This window comes from Daktulosphaira vitifoliae, unplaced genomic scaffold, assembly GCF_025091365.1.
Source record: "Daktulosphaira vitifoliae isolate Bord-2020 unplaced genomic scaffold, ASM2509136v1 Scaffold_1, whole genome shotgun sequence".
Classification (NCBI taxonomy): domain Eukaryota; kingdom Metazoa; phylum Arthropoda; class Insecta; order Hemiptera; family Phylloxeridae; genus Daktulosphaira; species Daktulosphaira vitifoliae.
Genome location: NW_026099572.1, coordinates 7,560,566 through 7,579,994, shown reverse-complemented (window position 1 = coordinate 7,579,994; position 19,429 = coordinate 7,560,566). Strand labels below are relative to the sequence as shown.

Here is a 19,429-nt window from a genome sequence, read left to right as displayed (position 1 = left end):
GGGAAGCATAGTAAGTAAGGATGGTACGAGTAAAAAAGAAATAGTAAAGCGAATATGCCAAGCTAAGATAGCGTTTAACAAAAAGAGAGGACTTTTTACTTCAAAAAATATTAGCATACGCACCATAATAAATCTCCTGAAGACATACGTATAGAGTATAATGATTTATGGTAACGAAACGTGGACGATTGCCAAAGAAGAGCGGAGAAGAATAGAAGCTTTCGAGATGCGGTGTTTCAGAAGACTGCTCAAAATAAGTTGGACGGACATGGTAACAAACGAGGAAGTATTAGAAAGAATGTCCAAGAGAAGAACTTTATGAAGCAGCAGCAAGAAAAGAAGAAATTAATGGATTGCATGGAAATCAATACATATCCGTATTGAGGCATGGAGGGTTGCTAGGATTAATTATAGAAGGCTACGTGGAAGGAAAAAATGCTAGGGGAAGACTACAAATGGAATATATGCAACAAATAATAGTGAAGAATGGAGAATTGCTACAAACCAATCTCAGAATTGAATATTAAAGAATAAGTAATTATTGAAAACCACAAAACAAAAAAAATACTAAAAAATCATGTATACGATATATTTCGATTGGTACATCACAAAAATAATTTTTTACTTTCCATAAGTAACATTTGTCAACTTTTATATTATAGTTTATAATTACTCAATTTTCCCCTATCTTCTACTAATCTTTAGGGTTACTTAATAAATCTTTTGAATTATTACTCTTAGATGTTAATTAATGTAATACCATAATTACTATAAATTCTAGTTAGCCCATTAGAAATGTCATCGTTATATAAGACAGGTAACTTATCTGAAAACCATATTATTAAAAGCTTCCATTTTTAGTTACTAGCTGTAGCTTGAGTTGTGCGAAATGTACCTGAGGTCAGCTTTAACTTACGATTTTACAAAAATTTTACCACGGCTGTCACTTATCAGAACTTTATTATAGCTCAGGGAACAAGAAGTGTGTCACTAATAATGTTACCATATGGTCATCCATCCGGTAACCAATAGCAAACAGTGCAGCTGAATATCAGCTCAAAGGCGGCGACTGTTTGATTTACTACGCTACACAAATATTATATGTAATTTAACTAACTACTAAAGAACTTGTTAAGTTAACAATTACTTTCTAAACTTAAAATGTGTTGGTGAAGACTAATATTTAATTTTGACTGATCTAAATTTTAATATCAAACACATAACAATAATGGTTTTATTTGTGTAAAAATTCAATGTAATAAACGTTCAAAACGATTTTTTTTAATTATCCTGTATTTATAAATGCACAACAAAATTTAACCCCATTACTTTGGGTTGAAATACGAGATTTTCCCAATTCAATTATTCAAGTCACCTTATTAATTATAAAAAATTCACATTATTTCATAAAAGTTCTGTCCATTAAATATTATGAATTTTTAAAATCAATTTAATTATTATAATATTTGATTTAAATTTCCATATACTCACCAGTCTTAGCCACATGTTGGTCACTAACAACTGATCTTTTTCATTCTAAAAAAAAAAATTATTATTATTATACTTCTATATTAATTATTTTTTAACTTAAAAGTTATTGTTATAATTAGTAACGTAAATACGAATAAATCTCCAATATATAATGCACTTTTTATGTGAATTACAAAGAATTTTTTCTTTATCTATAAGTTAAAAATAATAGCAATAACAATAAATAACATTATATTAAATAAAATAATATTTTTTATGTGTGAAAGAATTCTTGTTTTGTAACTAAATATGTGGTATTTTTGCAATTATGTATATTTTATTTGTTAACCTTTTTGGATGATATATATTTGAATTTTAAATTTATATTCTTTTTATATTTCAAGAGAGTCGTTTATACTCTATGAATAAATGTATAAATTTTAAGTAGCTTTTTATTTGTAAAATCATTTGAAAATAGAGATGCCATAAATAAGTTATATCGCATAAAAACAAAAAAATATATAGTTATCGAATTGCTTAATATATGAAAAATTATTGAAACAGTGTTAGAATTTTTGCTGAATTTGAATGAAACAGTATAAAAAGTAAAATAAAGCAAATTAGTCATAATAGTTGATAGGTATTTATTGAAAATTAAATGGACTAGACTATAAAATATCGAATTAATTCGTAAAAATTGTTGTGTTTTAGGAATTTTCAAAAATGGTTTCATAAAAATTATGAATTATTATAATATTATAATTTTTTTTATATTATTATAATATTTTTAAATACAATGGAACATAACTGAAATATTAAAATTAAAATAATCTAACAAGTTTTATGAAAAAAGAGAATGCAATATCCATTAATAATCTATTTTACCAAAAATAAATATAATAATTTTGAAATTTCCTAAGTATCTTATTTAAAAGTGTACTAAATACTTAAGACTTAACAATTTTAAAATTAAATATAGGGTTAATTTTAATTGTCAAAATTATCATGAATTAAATTTTTACAAAGCTAGTGTAAATTGAAATAATTTAAGAAAAGATTAACTGTAAAATGAAAAAGTAAGAAATACAATACANATAATTTAAGAAAAGATTAACTGTAAAATGAAAAAATAAGAAATACAATACATGACAAAGATCTAGACAAAGCAAAAAAAACAATATTTCAGATAAATTTTATTGATAAAAATTAGGAAAACAGCAAAGAAATAGAAAAAAAGGATTACATTGACTTAATTCTAGAGTATAAGACAAAAAGCAAAATGATACTAATGGGACATCATTTTTTTGTTTAAAGTTAAGAAATATCTTGTTTCTTTTTGTTTTTTTTTTCGACTGTGATTAATTATATTTTATACTCTTTTTTTTATATATCATCTAGATGAGATTGCCATACATTTAAGATCACTATTTTCATATAAGTATATGTATTATTATCAGTAAACTCGTTGGATTTCAATGGTCAAAACTAAACATTAGAATTTCTGAAAAACCCACTAAATTATTTATATACATATCATTTTACCCAGCATATAATTATAGTGTACTTGTTACCAAAAAAGATTTTAATATCATTATGATTTCATAATATTATACATTATAAATCAATTATAATTTTTAAATTCAATAGAAATATTATATTCTTGTACTATACATATTTGATTAACAAACAATTTCGTATGAACACTACATTATATATTTGTTTCAAACTAATGAGCTTAAAATAGTTGAGTAAAATATTGAGGGAACTTAAATTTATGTTACCAATTTCACCAACTTAAAAGTTCATTCGTGATATCTTTTTCAAACAATCTAACTCCTCCAGATGAATTTTCGACAGATGGCGTACTTTCAATAAAACTTTATGTTCGGGAAATTATGCAAACAATCAAAAACTAGGAAAACCTATTTATTATTCATTGACAAGTGAAAAAGAGTTTTAGGCCAAAAATAATTTCAGTAGTTAGTAGTAGTCCTTTGTGTTATTCACAGTTATAATATGGACATATTTAGAACATCTATTATTGAAATTGCAAGAGTATAAGTAGTAAATATTAACTTTTCTCTTACCACATCTATTATTTGCATAAGCATAAGAGCAAGATTTAGTTGTAGTGGTTCCGATTCATTAGCTACTGGCCTTTCAAGCGTGTTGTAAGGATCCAGCAAATCGTTGAGCAATCGCTTCTCATGAGGTCCGCATAGTGTTTCTGTAAAAAAACCACAATATTATATAGAAAGTTCTATCAGAAAATATATAGCTAACAATAATTCATTTGTGAATTTATATAGTAAAAACAAAAGCATAATATATACACTATTCTGCATAACGAAGTAGGCGAACCTACAATTTGATTAATAAACAGCAATCTAAATCATTAAATACACAATGGAGAAATATGGGACAATAACATATCTACATATATATACCTATTATATGAGCGAGAATTATCACTGGAAGGCTACTTCAATTTCCAAACCATGACTAGAGGGTACAGGATCTAGTCGATAATTATTATTTCCAAACAATTGTTTTGTTATGAAAATACTCTTTGGTCATATCTAATATCCTACAGTTCCAATTGCTCCAGCTATAAATTTTTAATTCTTAAATTGTATTGACGTTATCCCAACGTACAATTTTAACATAACTAATTAGATTCACATTATCATAAATACTGTTCCATTCAAAGTTATACCATCACTAGTGTTCTCCTCAAAGGTAATGAACTTATTATACTTTCATAGCATAAGAATAAAATTTGTTTAAATTAATTTTGTTTTTAAAAACCTTATAAAAAAAAAAAATACGTATATAACAAGTAATATAATAATGATAATGTAATCTACTTTATTAATAAAAATTAACGTACTCATAAAAAAATCCATTTTTATGAGCTTAATTTATTTACTAATAGGTTAATATTTCAATTTCTAGATATTGACTAACTTCTTTATTGCAATATCTCATTTATATTCATTAGTATTTTATTTGAATTTCAAAGTAGTTTCTCGATGGATAAAATAAACTGCCTTTAAAAGTTAATCAATAAATTGTTGAATTTTCATTAATTAAAACTTAATTGTTGATTAATACATTTTTAGTAAATCGGCTTATCTTTATTTATAACGATAATAAGTTTATAACTCGTAACATAATCACAATTTTAAAATTCCAAAACATGATATTGTCAGAACAAAAGAGAAATTCATCAAATGATTTATTTATTTTGATAATATAAATAGTTTTAAGATTACATTGATATTTTTCTCATTATAATTAAAGTGTAATCTAAAATTGTGTCAAAAGCACTTTAAAANATATTTTTCTCATTATAATTAAAGTGTAATCTAAAATTGTGTCAAAAGCACTTTAAAACTATTTTAATATTTCTTGTGAATGCTTCATCTTTTACTTTTTTAAATCTATATATCAAGTGATAGCGATATGTAGCTAATACATGAGTAGACAACAATATAAATTTACTAATAAAGTTTTAGCAAAAGTTTTGTCTGAACATTAACTGACTAACGTTAGGTTAAACTATCAAAACTCTAAACATAACAAAATTAAATTGAATTCAAATAATTATTATAATTTTAAATTATAAAAAAAATAGCTTATTATACATAAAATACAAAGACTCAGTTTTAAATTTTAATTTAATTGAACACCGATTAAACTAATATAAATGATATACTGATAAAAATATTATTTTAAAATTGTCATATATAACTATAGAATTTTCATAAGAAATTTAAATTGAAAGTAACTGTTTATTTAGATGGATCATTCTTACTATAAATATTTTTAAACAAAGAAAAAGTTCTTCCTATTTTAGGTAAATATTTGTAAATACTTGAGATGGTAAACACTCAAACTCTAACTAAAAAATTCAAGTTTTTTTAGTACTCTCCAGTGAACAAAATGCCAAATAATCATCAAATAAAACTATTTACCTATCTAAAAACAAATAGAGATGCTTTAATATCTGAATAGTTGTTAAAAAAACGTGCATTTTCCTTTGTGATTTACGTTTTTAAAGGTCAATAAAGTGTGTTTGATCAACTATATCGAAAATAAGAATTTCAAAAGATAAGAACGATAATACCAGCTCTTTAGGATTTCCCAATCTTCCGGTGATTGGCTTTCACCATACATGTTGGTGTGTAAGTTTGTGTAGGTATATCAGTCTCTGGAATAGACAATTCACATACGTGACTACAATAGCAAAAAATGTTATTTGCTAGTTTAGCAAACAATAGTATACAAGTGCTTTTAATGCTTTATTACTATTTTTTTTTTTGCGAAATATATATCAAGAAAACTTGACAGATGTAAAAAAAATAGTATTTAAAGGTGGAATTAGAAAATAATAGAAAATAGAAAATAGTTGGTATATTCCCATCTTGACGAATAATCATTAAAAAATTTAAAAGAAATTATGAAAGTAAAGTTTTTATTTTTTTGCTAAACTCCAACTGATAGTATAGCAATTATTAGATATCAGAATTTTTGAGCTAATAATTAATTCAGAATAAATGACTCGACATGATATTTAATGAAAACATATTAGAGAATAAAACAAAATGATGAAACGATCTAAAAACTAACTGATGCAGAAAATATTTTTTATATTCATATAATTCTTGATTTATCAATTATGATGTTTTAATTCATTTTTATTAACATTTTAAAATATACAGTAAAGGTAAGGTGCGGATACTGTTATTTCAATAATTACGTATTTATATTGCCGTGCTCTTTTTCTACTTAATATCTAAAAATAGTTATGATTTCTGCAATAATAGATCAAAAGTTGTTATCGATCAGAATTTTCTTAATTAGTTAATGTTTTATTCTATAAACTAGTTAAGTAAGTATGTTGTTATACAGGGTGATCCATTTAACATTGACCAGCAAATATCTCAAAAACTATTTATTATTTTAATAATTTTTTTTTTTAATTATTTTAGTTACATAAAACTCTACATTTATCCATGATCAGATAATTTTTAGGTTCATCCCTTATGCCTTAAAAGGGTACCAACTTTTTTTTTTCAAATGGAAACATATATTTTTAGTTAGATATATTGATAGAGTTTTTTTTTTTATAATTTTTAGCGTTTGAATTTTTCATTTAAGTCGATTAGTTTGCATGTTATTTCACTTTAAAGTTTTGATTTTTTTTACCTATATATATGTATAAAACGGGTAGACTTGTAATACAGGTAGTTAATTGCAGCGGTTATGATGGCTCGTAAAGACACATATTAGATAAGATAAGATATTTGCTGGTCAATGTTAAATGGATCACTCTGTATAAAAAAATGAAAACAGTTAACGTCCTCATAATGTTTAAGGGATGAGTTAAAAAAATACTTGATAATTGATTAATTAAGAAATATATAAAACTATAAAATACATTTTTCTTATCGTAAACTTAAAATTATTATTTTAAGAGAAATCGAGTGGCTAATATTAATAGTATTTGTGTATATATAAATTATATTAATTTATTAGGCTTAAAGTATGATTAGAATAATTAGAATAATCATAAAAATAAAAGTTAATAGATTTTTTCATTACTCCGTGTACGTTCTTGTTTGGTATGAAACCGAAGTTCATATATTTTAAATGTTAATGTTTTTTCAAATTTAAGCTTTAACTATAATTTTAACAGTTCATTTACTCGCTCGCAATAAAAACATAATAAAATCGTTTGGCAGCTAATAAAAATGTGTAATTTGAATTTCCAATTTGTATCAAATTATTTTCTATTTCTATAAAACAAAATTAATTTATAAGCTTATATATATATACAAGGTGTCTCAGATCTAACTGACAAATATAATTTAATTTTTAATTAAAATATAATTATGTTGAAATTTAAAACTAAAAACCCAGCACAGTGGGGTTGCAGAACAGTCGGGACGTGGCATAGTTGGGTCCAGTATAGATTTAATCTGACAGTGATTAAAATCACTATCATACAAAATGCTTCGATGCAAATTTGTAGATAAAATTTAATTAAACAAATTGGTGGATTATTTCAAAAGCAACATGATCTCCTATTTACTTATTTATACCCTGATTACAAATTTTATTATTTATAAGTGTAATATATGTATACATTTTTATTATAGCTATTAAATATAGTATGAAATTGATATTTAATAATATAGTGTATCAACTTTTATGGAGAAATTTAAAAAAATTATTTATTAATTTTATGGCAAACTTATATAATAAATATAAGTCATAGTGCAATACTTAAAATAAATTTTTTTGTTATTTATAAATAAATTTTCTTGTCTATAAAGAATTTTTATTCGAAACCAAAATATACTTTTCTAATCTCATTTTTGCGCTTATTTCAAATATTCAATTAAATTTTCGCATATGACCTTCATAATAACAAAATTCTTCTAATTAATATAACCATTTTCACCGTGAAGATAAAATATAGTCCCAAATGTTTTGTTCTGTATTAAAGTATAATACATTAACTTTAATTTATGCTATAAATATAAAAGTGTCAGTATTTCCGGAACACTTTCAAAAGTTAAGTTGAAAATATTAATTTTTTGTGAAAAAGTTGTCATTTTGAATTCCCCTTGTGGGCAGGTAATGAGTCAGATTTATAAAAAATATATAAAATGATAGGTAAATACCTCATATATCTATAAAATAAAAATTATATTGATTTGGTCATTTTTAAAATAGTTATGGCACATTTAAGTAAAAAAAAATTGAAAAAATTAGCGATTTTTAAATTTGTATTTTTTTTGGAGATTTCCCTTATTTATGGGAAACAAGGGAAATTTTTTCAAATTTTGAGGGTAATGTCTTCGACTAGATTTGTGAACTTTTGACTAATTGTTGAAAGAAATTGGTTCGTTGAGATCTGAGAAAAATTAGTAAAAGACACACAAAAAAAAAAACACATTTATAGTAAAATTATGCCTTTTCAGCTTTGCATCGAAGCTAAAAAAAAATAAAAATAAACAAATCATGTTAAAATGAATATTTTTTCAGTTTCATATCGAAGCTAAAAAAAAAAAATGCAAAATTTTGACTGAATAAAAAGTTAATGATGTCAGAACATAGTGGGACACACTGTATACTATAAAGTAACCTGTCAGCAGACAACAATTATTTTTCGGATACACCTCTCAATTATTGTAGTTAAAAAATAAATTTTTCTATTTTAAGGTTTTTGATAGTTCAACTGCGAATTTAGGTTTAAAATATTTTTAAGTTCATTTATTTAAGATCCAAAATGTCATAAATCTTACATTTTTATAATAATATACTTTTATTGTAATACTGTTCTAAAACGTTTATATTTTATATAAGCTGGATTCTTATCTTCTTTGCTCATATTAACAATTTAGTAATTTATCTATACAATAGTATTGTTTTATTAAAAATGGAGTTAATGTTAAATTTTATTATCATATTCTTAATCACCTATGGAAGCGTAAAATGTGAATTGACAAATGAAGATATTTTAAGAATGACTACAACATTACAATGGGAACATTTCAGATCTATAACATTTAAAAATGGAACGCAAGACTATATTGTGTGGGATAATATATATAAACGTCATCCGACTATTGAAAATACGATGTACACCACTGAAAGTGATGTTTCTAAACAAATTTGGAACGCAAAGATGATTTTGAGTTGTAAGTACACTACTATTGTTAAAGATTTTTTATCAGTATTAAACCAATTGAGACATATTTTCTTGAATGATAATCCCGCAAATGAATTAAAAATTATACAATCAATCGAATTATTGCGTTTAATATTAATAAGTAGTAAATTAATAATTGGGCCATTGACAAATGCATTAAATTATATTGAACAAAATCATGCGAATGATAATTTGTGTATAACATTCAATAATCTGAACAATTATATAAATAAAATGAGTGAAAATTTGATTGTTCTTCATGATGGTAAATACGTTTTTCTAAAAGATAAAATAGTGGATTTGGAAAAAACTGCTGAAAATATACGTTCAAACCTTTCAAATACTATGAATTTCTTAAAGGATATAGATACTTCATTGTCATTTTTTATTCGAAAACATATCTGTAAGTCGATGGAACAATATTGGACTATATTTTCAACAACATATGTTACTAAATACTTCGAACACAAAACTGAAAATGAATTACTCGATAGCGATGAAATAACAAATATTGTACATCGTTTTATGTATACTTACAGTGAAATTTTACAATACTATTTCTATAATATTGGATTTAATTTTGATAATCATTATGACGAGAATGAAGAGAAACCTATTATAAGTAACCAATAAGTAGTTTTAGTTTATTTAAATTTAAAATAATCTGTAAGTATCAGAATTTTACATAAATAAGGGAATATTTTATGTGTACAAACATTTCAGAAAATGAATGTTAACGAATAAATTTACTTTAAATCTTTGTTATGCGCAAAAATCATTTAAAAACTGAAATTGAATACTATGTTAAAAATTGATAAAATATATTATTTTATAAATATCATCATTATGGCAAAATTTTAGTATTTTGTAATAAACTATACTTTTATTAATATTATTCTCGAAATTAAGATAATTTAGTCAATTTATGTTTTAAAAACATCGGTTTTCATTTATATAAAGTGTTTTTCTGTATTTATTTCCGATTTTACATTTTAATCAAATAAAATATGTTAATATAATAATAATAATATTAATAATTAATAAAAAAAAATTGTATTAAAATTATCTTTTGCTGTATAATTATGTGATCACAAAACAAATAAAATCATACAGTTTAACCAGGATTTAAAAAAGGTGATTTTTTCTTTATATCAAGAGCCATTTTATAGGATATTACATCCCTCAACGTTTATTAAACTCATTCATAGTCGGTATTTTTAGAACATATTGTAAAAATTTTTACTCATTGAGGTAATTTGTTTGTAAATTTATCACAAAGAATATCACAGCAATAAAGTTCTGTCCACACCCCCCTAAAAATTATCTCTAGGATCACTGTTGATTAATATCATGTATATTATATTATTTAAAAATATACAAAAGAAATTTTAGTATTTTGATAAAAAATTTTCCTTGTGTATTTTAGCTTCGATGCAAAGCTGAAAAGGTATATATTTTACTATGATGTATTTTTTTTTTTTTTGTGTCTATCACCTCCTCATCTCAGATAAAACTAGACTGATTTCATTCAAAAATACGTCAAAAGATCACAAATCATATCTAGTTGAAGAAATTACCCTTAAAAATTTTTAAATTTCCCTCGTAAACCGTAAATGGGGAAAATTCCTCAAAAAAATTATAATTTAAAGAATTGGTAATTTTCGACATTTTTTCAACTCATTTTGCTTAAAACTGCCATAACAGATTAGATATGATAATTAGTTATTATATTTCAAAACTTACTATTATTAATAAGAGTGTGTTATTTCCAAAAATAAATGCTATTTTTTAATTTTTTAAATGAATACTGTAAATTATACATACTTTACTATAAAATATGTTTTCAAGTTACCACTAGCAAAAATCTGAATAAAATGTTCTTGTTGTTGAAGTAAGTAAGTAAATATCGAAATGATTTAATTGTTAACATAAATCTCAAGTAATATTATTTTTTTCTTTATTTCATTTCCATTTTTCATCATAAGATCACAACATATATTACTATATTCGAAATCTTTTCAGATATAGGGAGGAAGAATTATAAAAAAGAAATATTTAGGTTATATTTTTTACGAATAAAAATTAGCTCAAATTTGTTTGGTTGAAATAGGGAAATTCATATTTACTTTATTATATCTATATAATCTTAAAATTCAATAAAATAAAACAAATTTTTGTCAGATTTTTGTTAGATTTTTGTTAGACAATTACACACGAATATATCACATTAAATTATTTATATTGCTTGTAAGTTTTATTAGACGTAAAAAGATCAGTGTCAGCATTAGGAGTTTTCACACACAAATAGATTTATTAAATTTTGTTTCAATGGAAGTTAACTATGAACTGTTTTATAACAAGTTAGTGAACACATTATAGAAATGCAATTCTTAAAAACAGATTTAAGGCAAGTATGTTTGCTTTTTTACCGGGAAATATTCATTAAATAAAATTTTAAAATTTAAAATTAATTTCATTGCTTACTTAAACATAAATTTTCATTTTGTTATATCTTAAATACACTGTCATTTTTTTTCAGAAATCAACGAATTAAGTAAATAATATTTTATAGGTTTTCGATACTACCATTGGTAGTTTATGGGATGCGAGTGCTAAAACATGAAGCTTAACAAAAAGTAATCTCTTACTACTTGTTTGACGTAGCTTCAAGGCTGAAATGATACAGTAATAATAACAAATAAAAACATCGCTTCATTACGTGCCACAGAGTGATAGGTCTATGCCATCAGTCTTATCAAACATCTTCTATCACATTCGTCTGTGTCAAACGATTATTTTTTTACTATGATTTATCATAAAAACTTTCTAAAATGCCTATACTTAATCATAATTATTGAGGTTAACAAAATATGATTAAGAGAATGAAAACAATTGAAATTTATTTTAACATAAATAATGATATCGCTTCTCTGATATTTCAGTAACTGAAATCAATTTCTCCCTTTCAGTGATCATGTAAAGTATACATCGTAATATTTAATAAAAAAATGTCAGAGAAAAATTTTTTTAGAATTTATTCTTTTTAAAAATCCATCACTCGAACTTTTCATTTAACACTTAAAATGGCGTATATGCTGTTATCATTATATAACTAGTATTGTTTTTTGAGCAAGTCAAAAGTTAAATAAAATAATATAGAGTGAAAATATTAATAGAACAACGACACCGTTAGATTCCCAATGGCCTCTAACATGTTCCGAATGTATCAACTTTAATGTATAACTTTTGGGTAAACTGGAAAATGCTATTAAGTAATATTAATTTTATTAACTGTGTTGAGTAAAATAACAACTAGACAATAAATTTGAATAGGACAAAACAACATTAAATATAATTTTATGAGAATGAGAAAATATGGATCCAAATAATTTTATGAATTCCTATATTATGTATACATTTACATATTAAATATTAATATTATTTTAGAACCATTTATTTTTGTTAGCTAAAGAGTTAAAATTATAATAGATGTCTCATCACTCAAATAAAACACCATCGTTGACTCATAATAAAACTAAAACTCTAGTTTTAGATTGATATTTCTTATTATTTCGTTTAATAAAGCTATTTATTTTTTCTTGTTCAATTCTTTTTTTTGAGACATAGAATTACCAAAAGACTCTATGAAAATTAAAAATGGTGACATATTTCTTCTAAACTGAATGTATACTGCATTCATTTTCAGTTTATGAGTTAAAATGTATTTAATAAGTTCGAATTAAATGAAATATGTAACATCCTAAGATGTATGATTTCAATTCCATTTCTATGAAAACTCCAAATGAAAACTAAAGAAGACAAATATTTTGTTCACTCGAATGGTTGCGTCTGGACACTTAGACTTTGTATAGCTTAAAAGGACTACAGAAGAGGAAGCAATGCAAAAGGAAAACTTATTTAATTCAATTATTTAGGAATGGTCACATTTATCATCTTAAAAATAATTAAAACAATAATAATAATTTAATTTCGTGGTGTATTTTAGTTGATTAAATTTTGTTATTAGAATTATCAACGACGATCTGTTTTCACTATCAGTTTATTTGTCTTCACTATACAGAGTAAAATCGCGTAAATACAAATCATTCTTATAACCACAAGACATTCAACCGACTGGCGCTTTCACATATTTTATCCCTTAGATAAATAGGCAATCGACGGAAAACAACTTTTGTTAGACGTGTATTCTTGTTGATATATTATAATAACTTAAAACGTATTTTTCAAGTCCAAACAAATATAATAGAATAAATTTCCCTCGCGTCGTATCAAATTTATTGCCACAATGAAAACAAAAATTATCAGCAAATATGTTTAGCATTGAACTATCAGATATATCTTCCCAGTCACATAGAAATGACAAAAGTAATTTTATCTTGAAATTCGGTAGAAAATGCCACGACAGATTGTATCATATTACACAATAAATTTCATAGAAAACACGGATAGAAACATTTTAAAATATGTTTGAGCACACGGATAAAAAATACTAAGCTCTTTCCGAATAAAAGTAAAATTTGTAAATCGCGATAGAATCGATCAGGTTAAATATTAATTAATAACAATATGAAAAAGGGTGTGCATAAAAGATACGGTGCAGCGAATATATAAAAGAGAAAATATACCGTGTAACTTGGCCAACACGTACTTGAGTTCTCAAGCATATCAAAATAAAATGTAAGCCTTTACGATCGGAGATGGGCCGGTAACTTAAAACTGCGTTGTCGGCTTGACCGAACGAGACCTATGCAAAGCGAGTTTTGCCAGCAAATCATTTTTTCCGCTCGACCCTCTGGTTTACGCCACTACAACCATAAAACCACAAATTTCAAGTCGAATTACTTTGACTTTACATAATGCGTAAAACTCTTTACGAGTCTTAATTAAAAAACGGGCACATCGGTTCTTTTAGCATTAAACTAGCGACACTCAACCGTACGTACTTCTCCCTCGACGCAGTTGTTTCGCACCAGCGGATTTGTTTAGTCAAACTCAACCCTTAGTACCACATCGTAAACGAGAAAAGAGAAAATCAATATTTAATGCTGGACGGATGAGATACTTTTGATGGCAAAGCGCGCTGCTTAATATTACTCATTTTGTATGTTTTCGTTATTTATACAAAGCAAGACAATAAACATAGTATTTACTTTGTTTTGTGACGTAGTGAAAATATTCTTTCGTTTGAAACACGATTTCAAAAAAGTTATTAGCTTTATGTTGATTGGTATGAAAACCCTATGAATTTATGTTGATTTTGCGAGTATCATCAAATTAAATGATTGTGAAAAAATCATCTATCACATTTTTATGATAAATTATTCTACTGCTATAAGAAGAGCTGCTGTTGTGTATAAACAACATACTTGTGCATATATACGACTATATTTTTATTTTTTGTGTAAAAATGTGCCAAAAATGTTTGTTTGCTGTAAATTACACAGGTTCTAGATAAATTGTAATATTAATATTTCTTTTCGTAAGTAAGTACAGCAGTAATCTTGTGTATTCTTGATATGTTTCTTAAACCATTATTTATAGTAAAAATGCAAAATGTCATCGTTATGTTAAATTATTTATAAGAGTAAATGTTAGATGGAAAATTGACAATCAATATATGAATATCATTATTTTTTTCTAATTTGAACTAAATACTATTTTTAAACCAGTTTTTCTAAACTAAGAAAAATCTGCTACTGTATTGTTAAAACGACACATGTCATAATACCATTTTTTTAGTTACTATGTCTAATGGATTTTTAAAAATCTCAAAATTCCATGTATAATTCCTTCTATGAGTACTATTCAACAAAATTAAACTTCAGTAACATTAAAAGTTTATAGAAACTCAAAAATAGTTGTTTGTATCATTTGTAAATTTTACTTTTTGTATAATCTATAAAAAAATACATAATTAATATTGTATTTCTAATTATCTCGCAGGTTGAAATGAAAACTTTTTAAAAAGTTCAGTTTAAATATGGTTAAAAATTTCTTAATCCGTGAGATTATTTTTTAAAATACCATATTTATCAAAATATATATAAGTTAGTTTTCATTCTGTCGGTTTTCATCAGATCTAATATCATTATATTCTATTTTTATATTGTTAAATATAAATGTAAAACTTAATAACATCATTTTAAAAAAAAACTGTCTGTAACAAGATAAATACTTTTCGTTAAATTAATGATCAATTCATTTTATAGAAGTTTATAGTTAATCATAATTTATTTTCAGTAAACTTCGAAGACACTAACTACACTTTAAAAAGTATAAATGTATACAATCATTCATAAAATTTAAAATCTAATATAATTTTGTTAAAGAGCTTCTACGCTAAAATATGTGACACTGCGCCAAAATTAAAATTAAAATCGTGTTAGCTATATAGGGTGTTCTTTTACAGCATTATTATTTCTGATGCGTCGTCGTGGAGTCTTTATATTGCTTGATGAATTATAAATGTATTGTAATTTATAAATTTCTGCAACATTGCATGTTGTTGAGAAAAACAGTAAAAAAGTGAAAAGGATCTCGCTCTTGTGTTGGTTGTTGACACTAGAGTACAACTAGAGTATTCAATATTTATGTAAAGGAGTATATTTGCATATGTCTATAATATAAATACCCCGACGTCGTTAAAATAAACGTTGGCATACACAACTATAATTTTTTTTTTTTACATCATAGACACAAAAAAACATTTTCAAATAACTTAAAACAAATTAAATTTCAGAGTATTATAATTTTTATCATTACAGAATTATTAAGTCATAAAATAATCATCTAAACTGGTTTAAAATTTTAAATAATTAAATAACTTTAAAATTATGATAAAATTAAAAATTAGTTGAATGTTAGTATTTATTTGTACGTAAATTATGAGATAACACACTTAATAAACATTTATAAAAAATCTAATGAAAAACTTATATATTATACAAACCATTTTTTATCGACTACTTTATCTAATATTTTTTTGATATCCAATACTGTAACAAAATTAGCATTAACTTAAAAAAAAATTATATTTGCAATCTTACAGTTCTCAGAACAATTCATTGTCAAAAACTATTATTAAATTAACTTAGAATGAAATTTTTTAGTAATTGACACATCATAAACTTTCAAAAAAATTATTGCTGAATTAAAAAAAAAATACTACACGTGGAAAATGTAGATAAGGATAACATATTGAAAACCCTATAAGACCCAATGCTTACTCCAATTATCTCCAAACGTCAACATTGATTACTAATTTAATTAAAATGAACACTACTTAGAAAGGATTAAAATGGAAAATCCTAAACAATTGGCCTTAGACCCATATTTGCATATTACTGTGCATGAGTTATTCAGAAAACATCAAATTCATTATTTTGCCCATTATAATTTCCGTGAATGGTACAAAAATGTTAAAAAGTTATAAGGAAGTATTTAATTATTAAAATTAATTTTAAAAAAAGTTTTGTAAGTATGAATGATCACAATTTACATTATTACTATGTCACGATCATGAAAATAAACAAGTAAATTAGTAAATTTTTTATAATTATGAAACTATTTCCTTAAAAAATCTTAATTGTATTGGTCTAAACGGTATTATATATATTACAATATATTATCATAAGTAATTTAACTGTACTGTTAATTATCTCCTGCCAATAATAGGCGAATTTTCACCTAGATAATTTATTGAATAAATATTTATCGAAATTAGAAAATTTCATCATATTTTTCTCGTGTAATTTTTTTAATACTTTTAAAACTTCAATATTCTAGTAAAATTAATTGTTATTGATAATAATACTAATAAGAGTAATAATAATGATTATAAGATTTAAATCAGATTTATATTAATAATAACACATTTTTATTATAATAATTATGTTTCAAAATTATAACAAATATTACATAATTGAATAATTGGAAAAACTTTTACGTATAATATTTTATTTAGATGATTATTTGAATAACCTTTTATTCGAATAATTCCCTACTTTATCTCCTGCTGTGTATTACCTGTATTTAATGTATATATTGGCCCTATGAAATTTCCAGTAAAAACTTTTATTTATTAGTAGAATATCAAATGATATTGTTTTATTATTAATCAAAATTAGTTTAAATGATATTCATAATAATAAAAACAATAGTTTAAAAATATTTTAAAACATGAGATATGAATGGGAACTTTTCGTAACATTCAATAAAGTCTTAATTTTTATACTTTATTTTATGTGAAATTTTATTGTTTGTCATTAAGTTTCTATGCTTTCTGAGTAACGAAAGGACAAAGTTCTATTATTTATAATTCATAATGACAATCAGCTTAAAATAGAGTTTCAAAACTAGACTGTGCATTGAATGGTTTTGTAAAAACTTTTTGCAAATTTTAACAATATAAGCGATTCATTGCATCACCCTTAAAAAATCTTAATTGGATTGGCCTAAACCATATTATTTTTACCGTATTAAATGTAAAACTTTTTTCATTATTATTTTTTTTTCACTCGTGAACTGTTTTAGGAATATTTTACTTTGTTCAGCCAACAAGATTTAGTCGGCTTGAGAGTCATAAAAATTAGTTTTTTATAAAGTTATAAGTTATAATTATATACAAAATATTTGGGTCACACTTTTACTAGCAATTAAATTTATGTGTTTAACAAGTTATAATTCATTTTTTATTTTTTATAAAAATTAAAACCAATGAGTTTATATTTTATTTTTACACATAATTATTTTAAAAATTTTTTCGCTTAAAATAAATAAAAAAAATATTTTGCTTTGACATATGATTAGGCACGAAACAACCCATCCAATTAAATTAAGAATGTTGTAATAAAATAAATTTTTATTATGACTTTGGTTGAATATAATGAAAATCTATCTTGAAATAACCCAATAATAAGCTTCTGTTCCAACTAAAAATGAAATGATTATTTTCTGTATTTCGTTATATATAAGAAAAATAAATAGACATTTTTTAATATTTCGTCATTAGTTATTTCAAAGATAGTAAGAATGTACAATAAATTACGATGATTCAATGTATTATACCAATTATTTTAGTATTCATCATACTTTTTAGAAATAAGTAGCATTAAAATGTAAATAGTATTTTAGTCCTAATTCTGTGCTCTTCTTGTTCTATTTATAAAATAAAATAGAATAATTTATTACTCAAATGAGAATTTTAAACTAATACTAAAAAACAATTTACATTTAAAGCATTTATATAATCTCAACTATTATAGTACTAACAATATTCTTTTTATTTGTTTACTCAATTGGAAATCATTTCTAAAAATACGATTGTTCCTTGAGTGTTTTTTTACTAATCTACAAAATATATTTAAATTTATCGTTAATTGATAATAACTAGAGCAATCAATATAAGTGTTATAACAATAAGTGCTATCTATAATCTTAAATAAGATACAACTTCCAATGGATAGTTCCCATTTTTACCATATAATGAATTTGATTTTATTTGTTTATACAGACGTGAAATGTATTACTGATTTTATGTAAATGATTCAAATACAAACGTATTACTCCAAGCGATTAATTAATCGATTAATTCTTTCACAAAGTAACCATAAAATAAGTACTCAACACAAGAGAGTAATAATTTGTTCGAAAGATATCGCTAAGCCTCTAAAGCCTGCTAAAAAATAAATACCATACATTAAACATTAGCAAGGACATTTTTCACAGATTTTTAATAAATTCTCATTCATTACACGAATTAATCGTGCACTTATATATTTATAAATAATTATTACCACATATGATTTTTAAATTAATTATTTTAGATTTGTTTTGATACAGAACCGACTACAGTAAAAAATAACAAATTTATTATTATTCTTATGTTACCATAATAACATTTTATTAATTAGTTGCGATGCTAATAATAAATAAACACGTTGGGTTCAACCGACCAGGTCGAAACGTGTTTTATTTTTTTTTGCGTTTCTTATGACATGTTGGTAAGATACGATGGCAGGCGCTTCGGTTAGGCAAAATGGATACATGGAGCGTTGCAAAATTTATAGCAGTGTTATTCGCCCAAGCGTCATCTGACTGTCTTCGAGCTGTTTTAAAGTTTATTTTTTATTTTCCATTGTGTTTCTAATATTTTCTCTGTGCGAGTAACGTTTTGACAAGAGCACTGGTGATAGGAACTCATTGAACGCCGTATTG

At 24.2% G+C, this 19,429-nt stretch overlaps 1 protein-coding gene across 7 annotated transcripts in view; it reads right to left on the bottom strand.

The window, feature by feature from the left end:
- The window catches only part of LOC126894971 (neuronal acetylcholine receptor subunit alpha-7-like), a 47,041-nt gene that overhangs the window by 22,555 nt on the left and 5,057 nt on the right, over positions 1-19,429 (bottom strand). For all 7 annotated transcript variants that reach the window (XM_050666366.1, XM_050666368.1, XM_050666370.1 and 4 more), the window contains exons 2-3: positions 3,558-3,697; positions 1,492-1,536 (exon numbers count right to left, since the gene is read on the bottom strand). In XM_050666366.1, the coding sequence (XP_050522323.1) occupies positions 1,492-1,536; positions 3,558-3,697 (185 nt within the window). The remainder of the gene's footprint in view (positions 1-1,491; positions 1,537-3,557; positions 3,698-19,429) is intronic.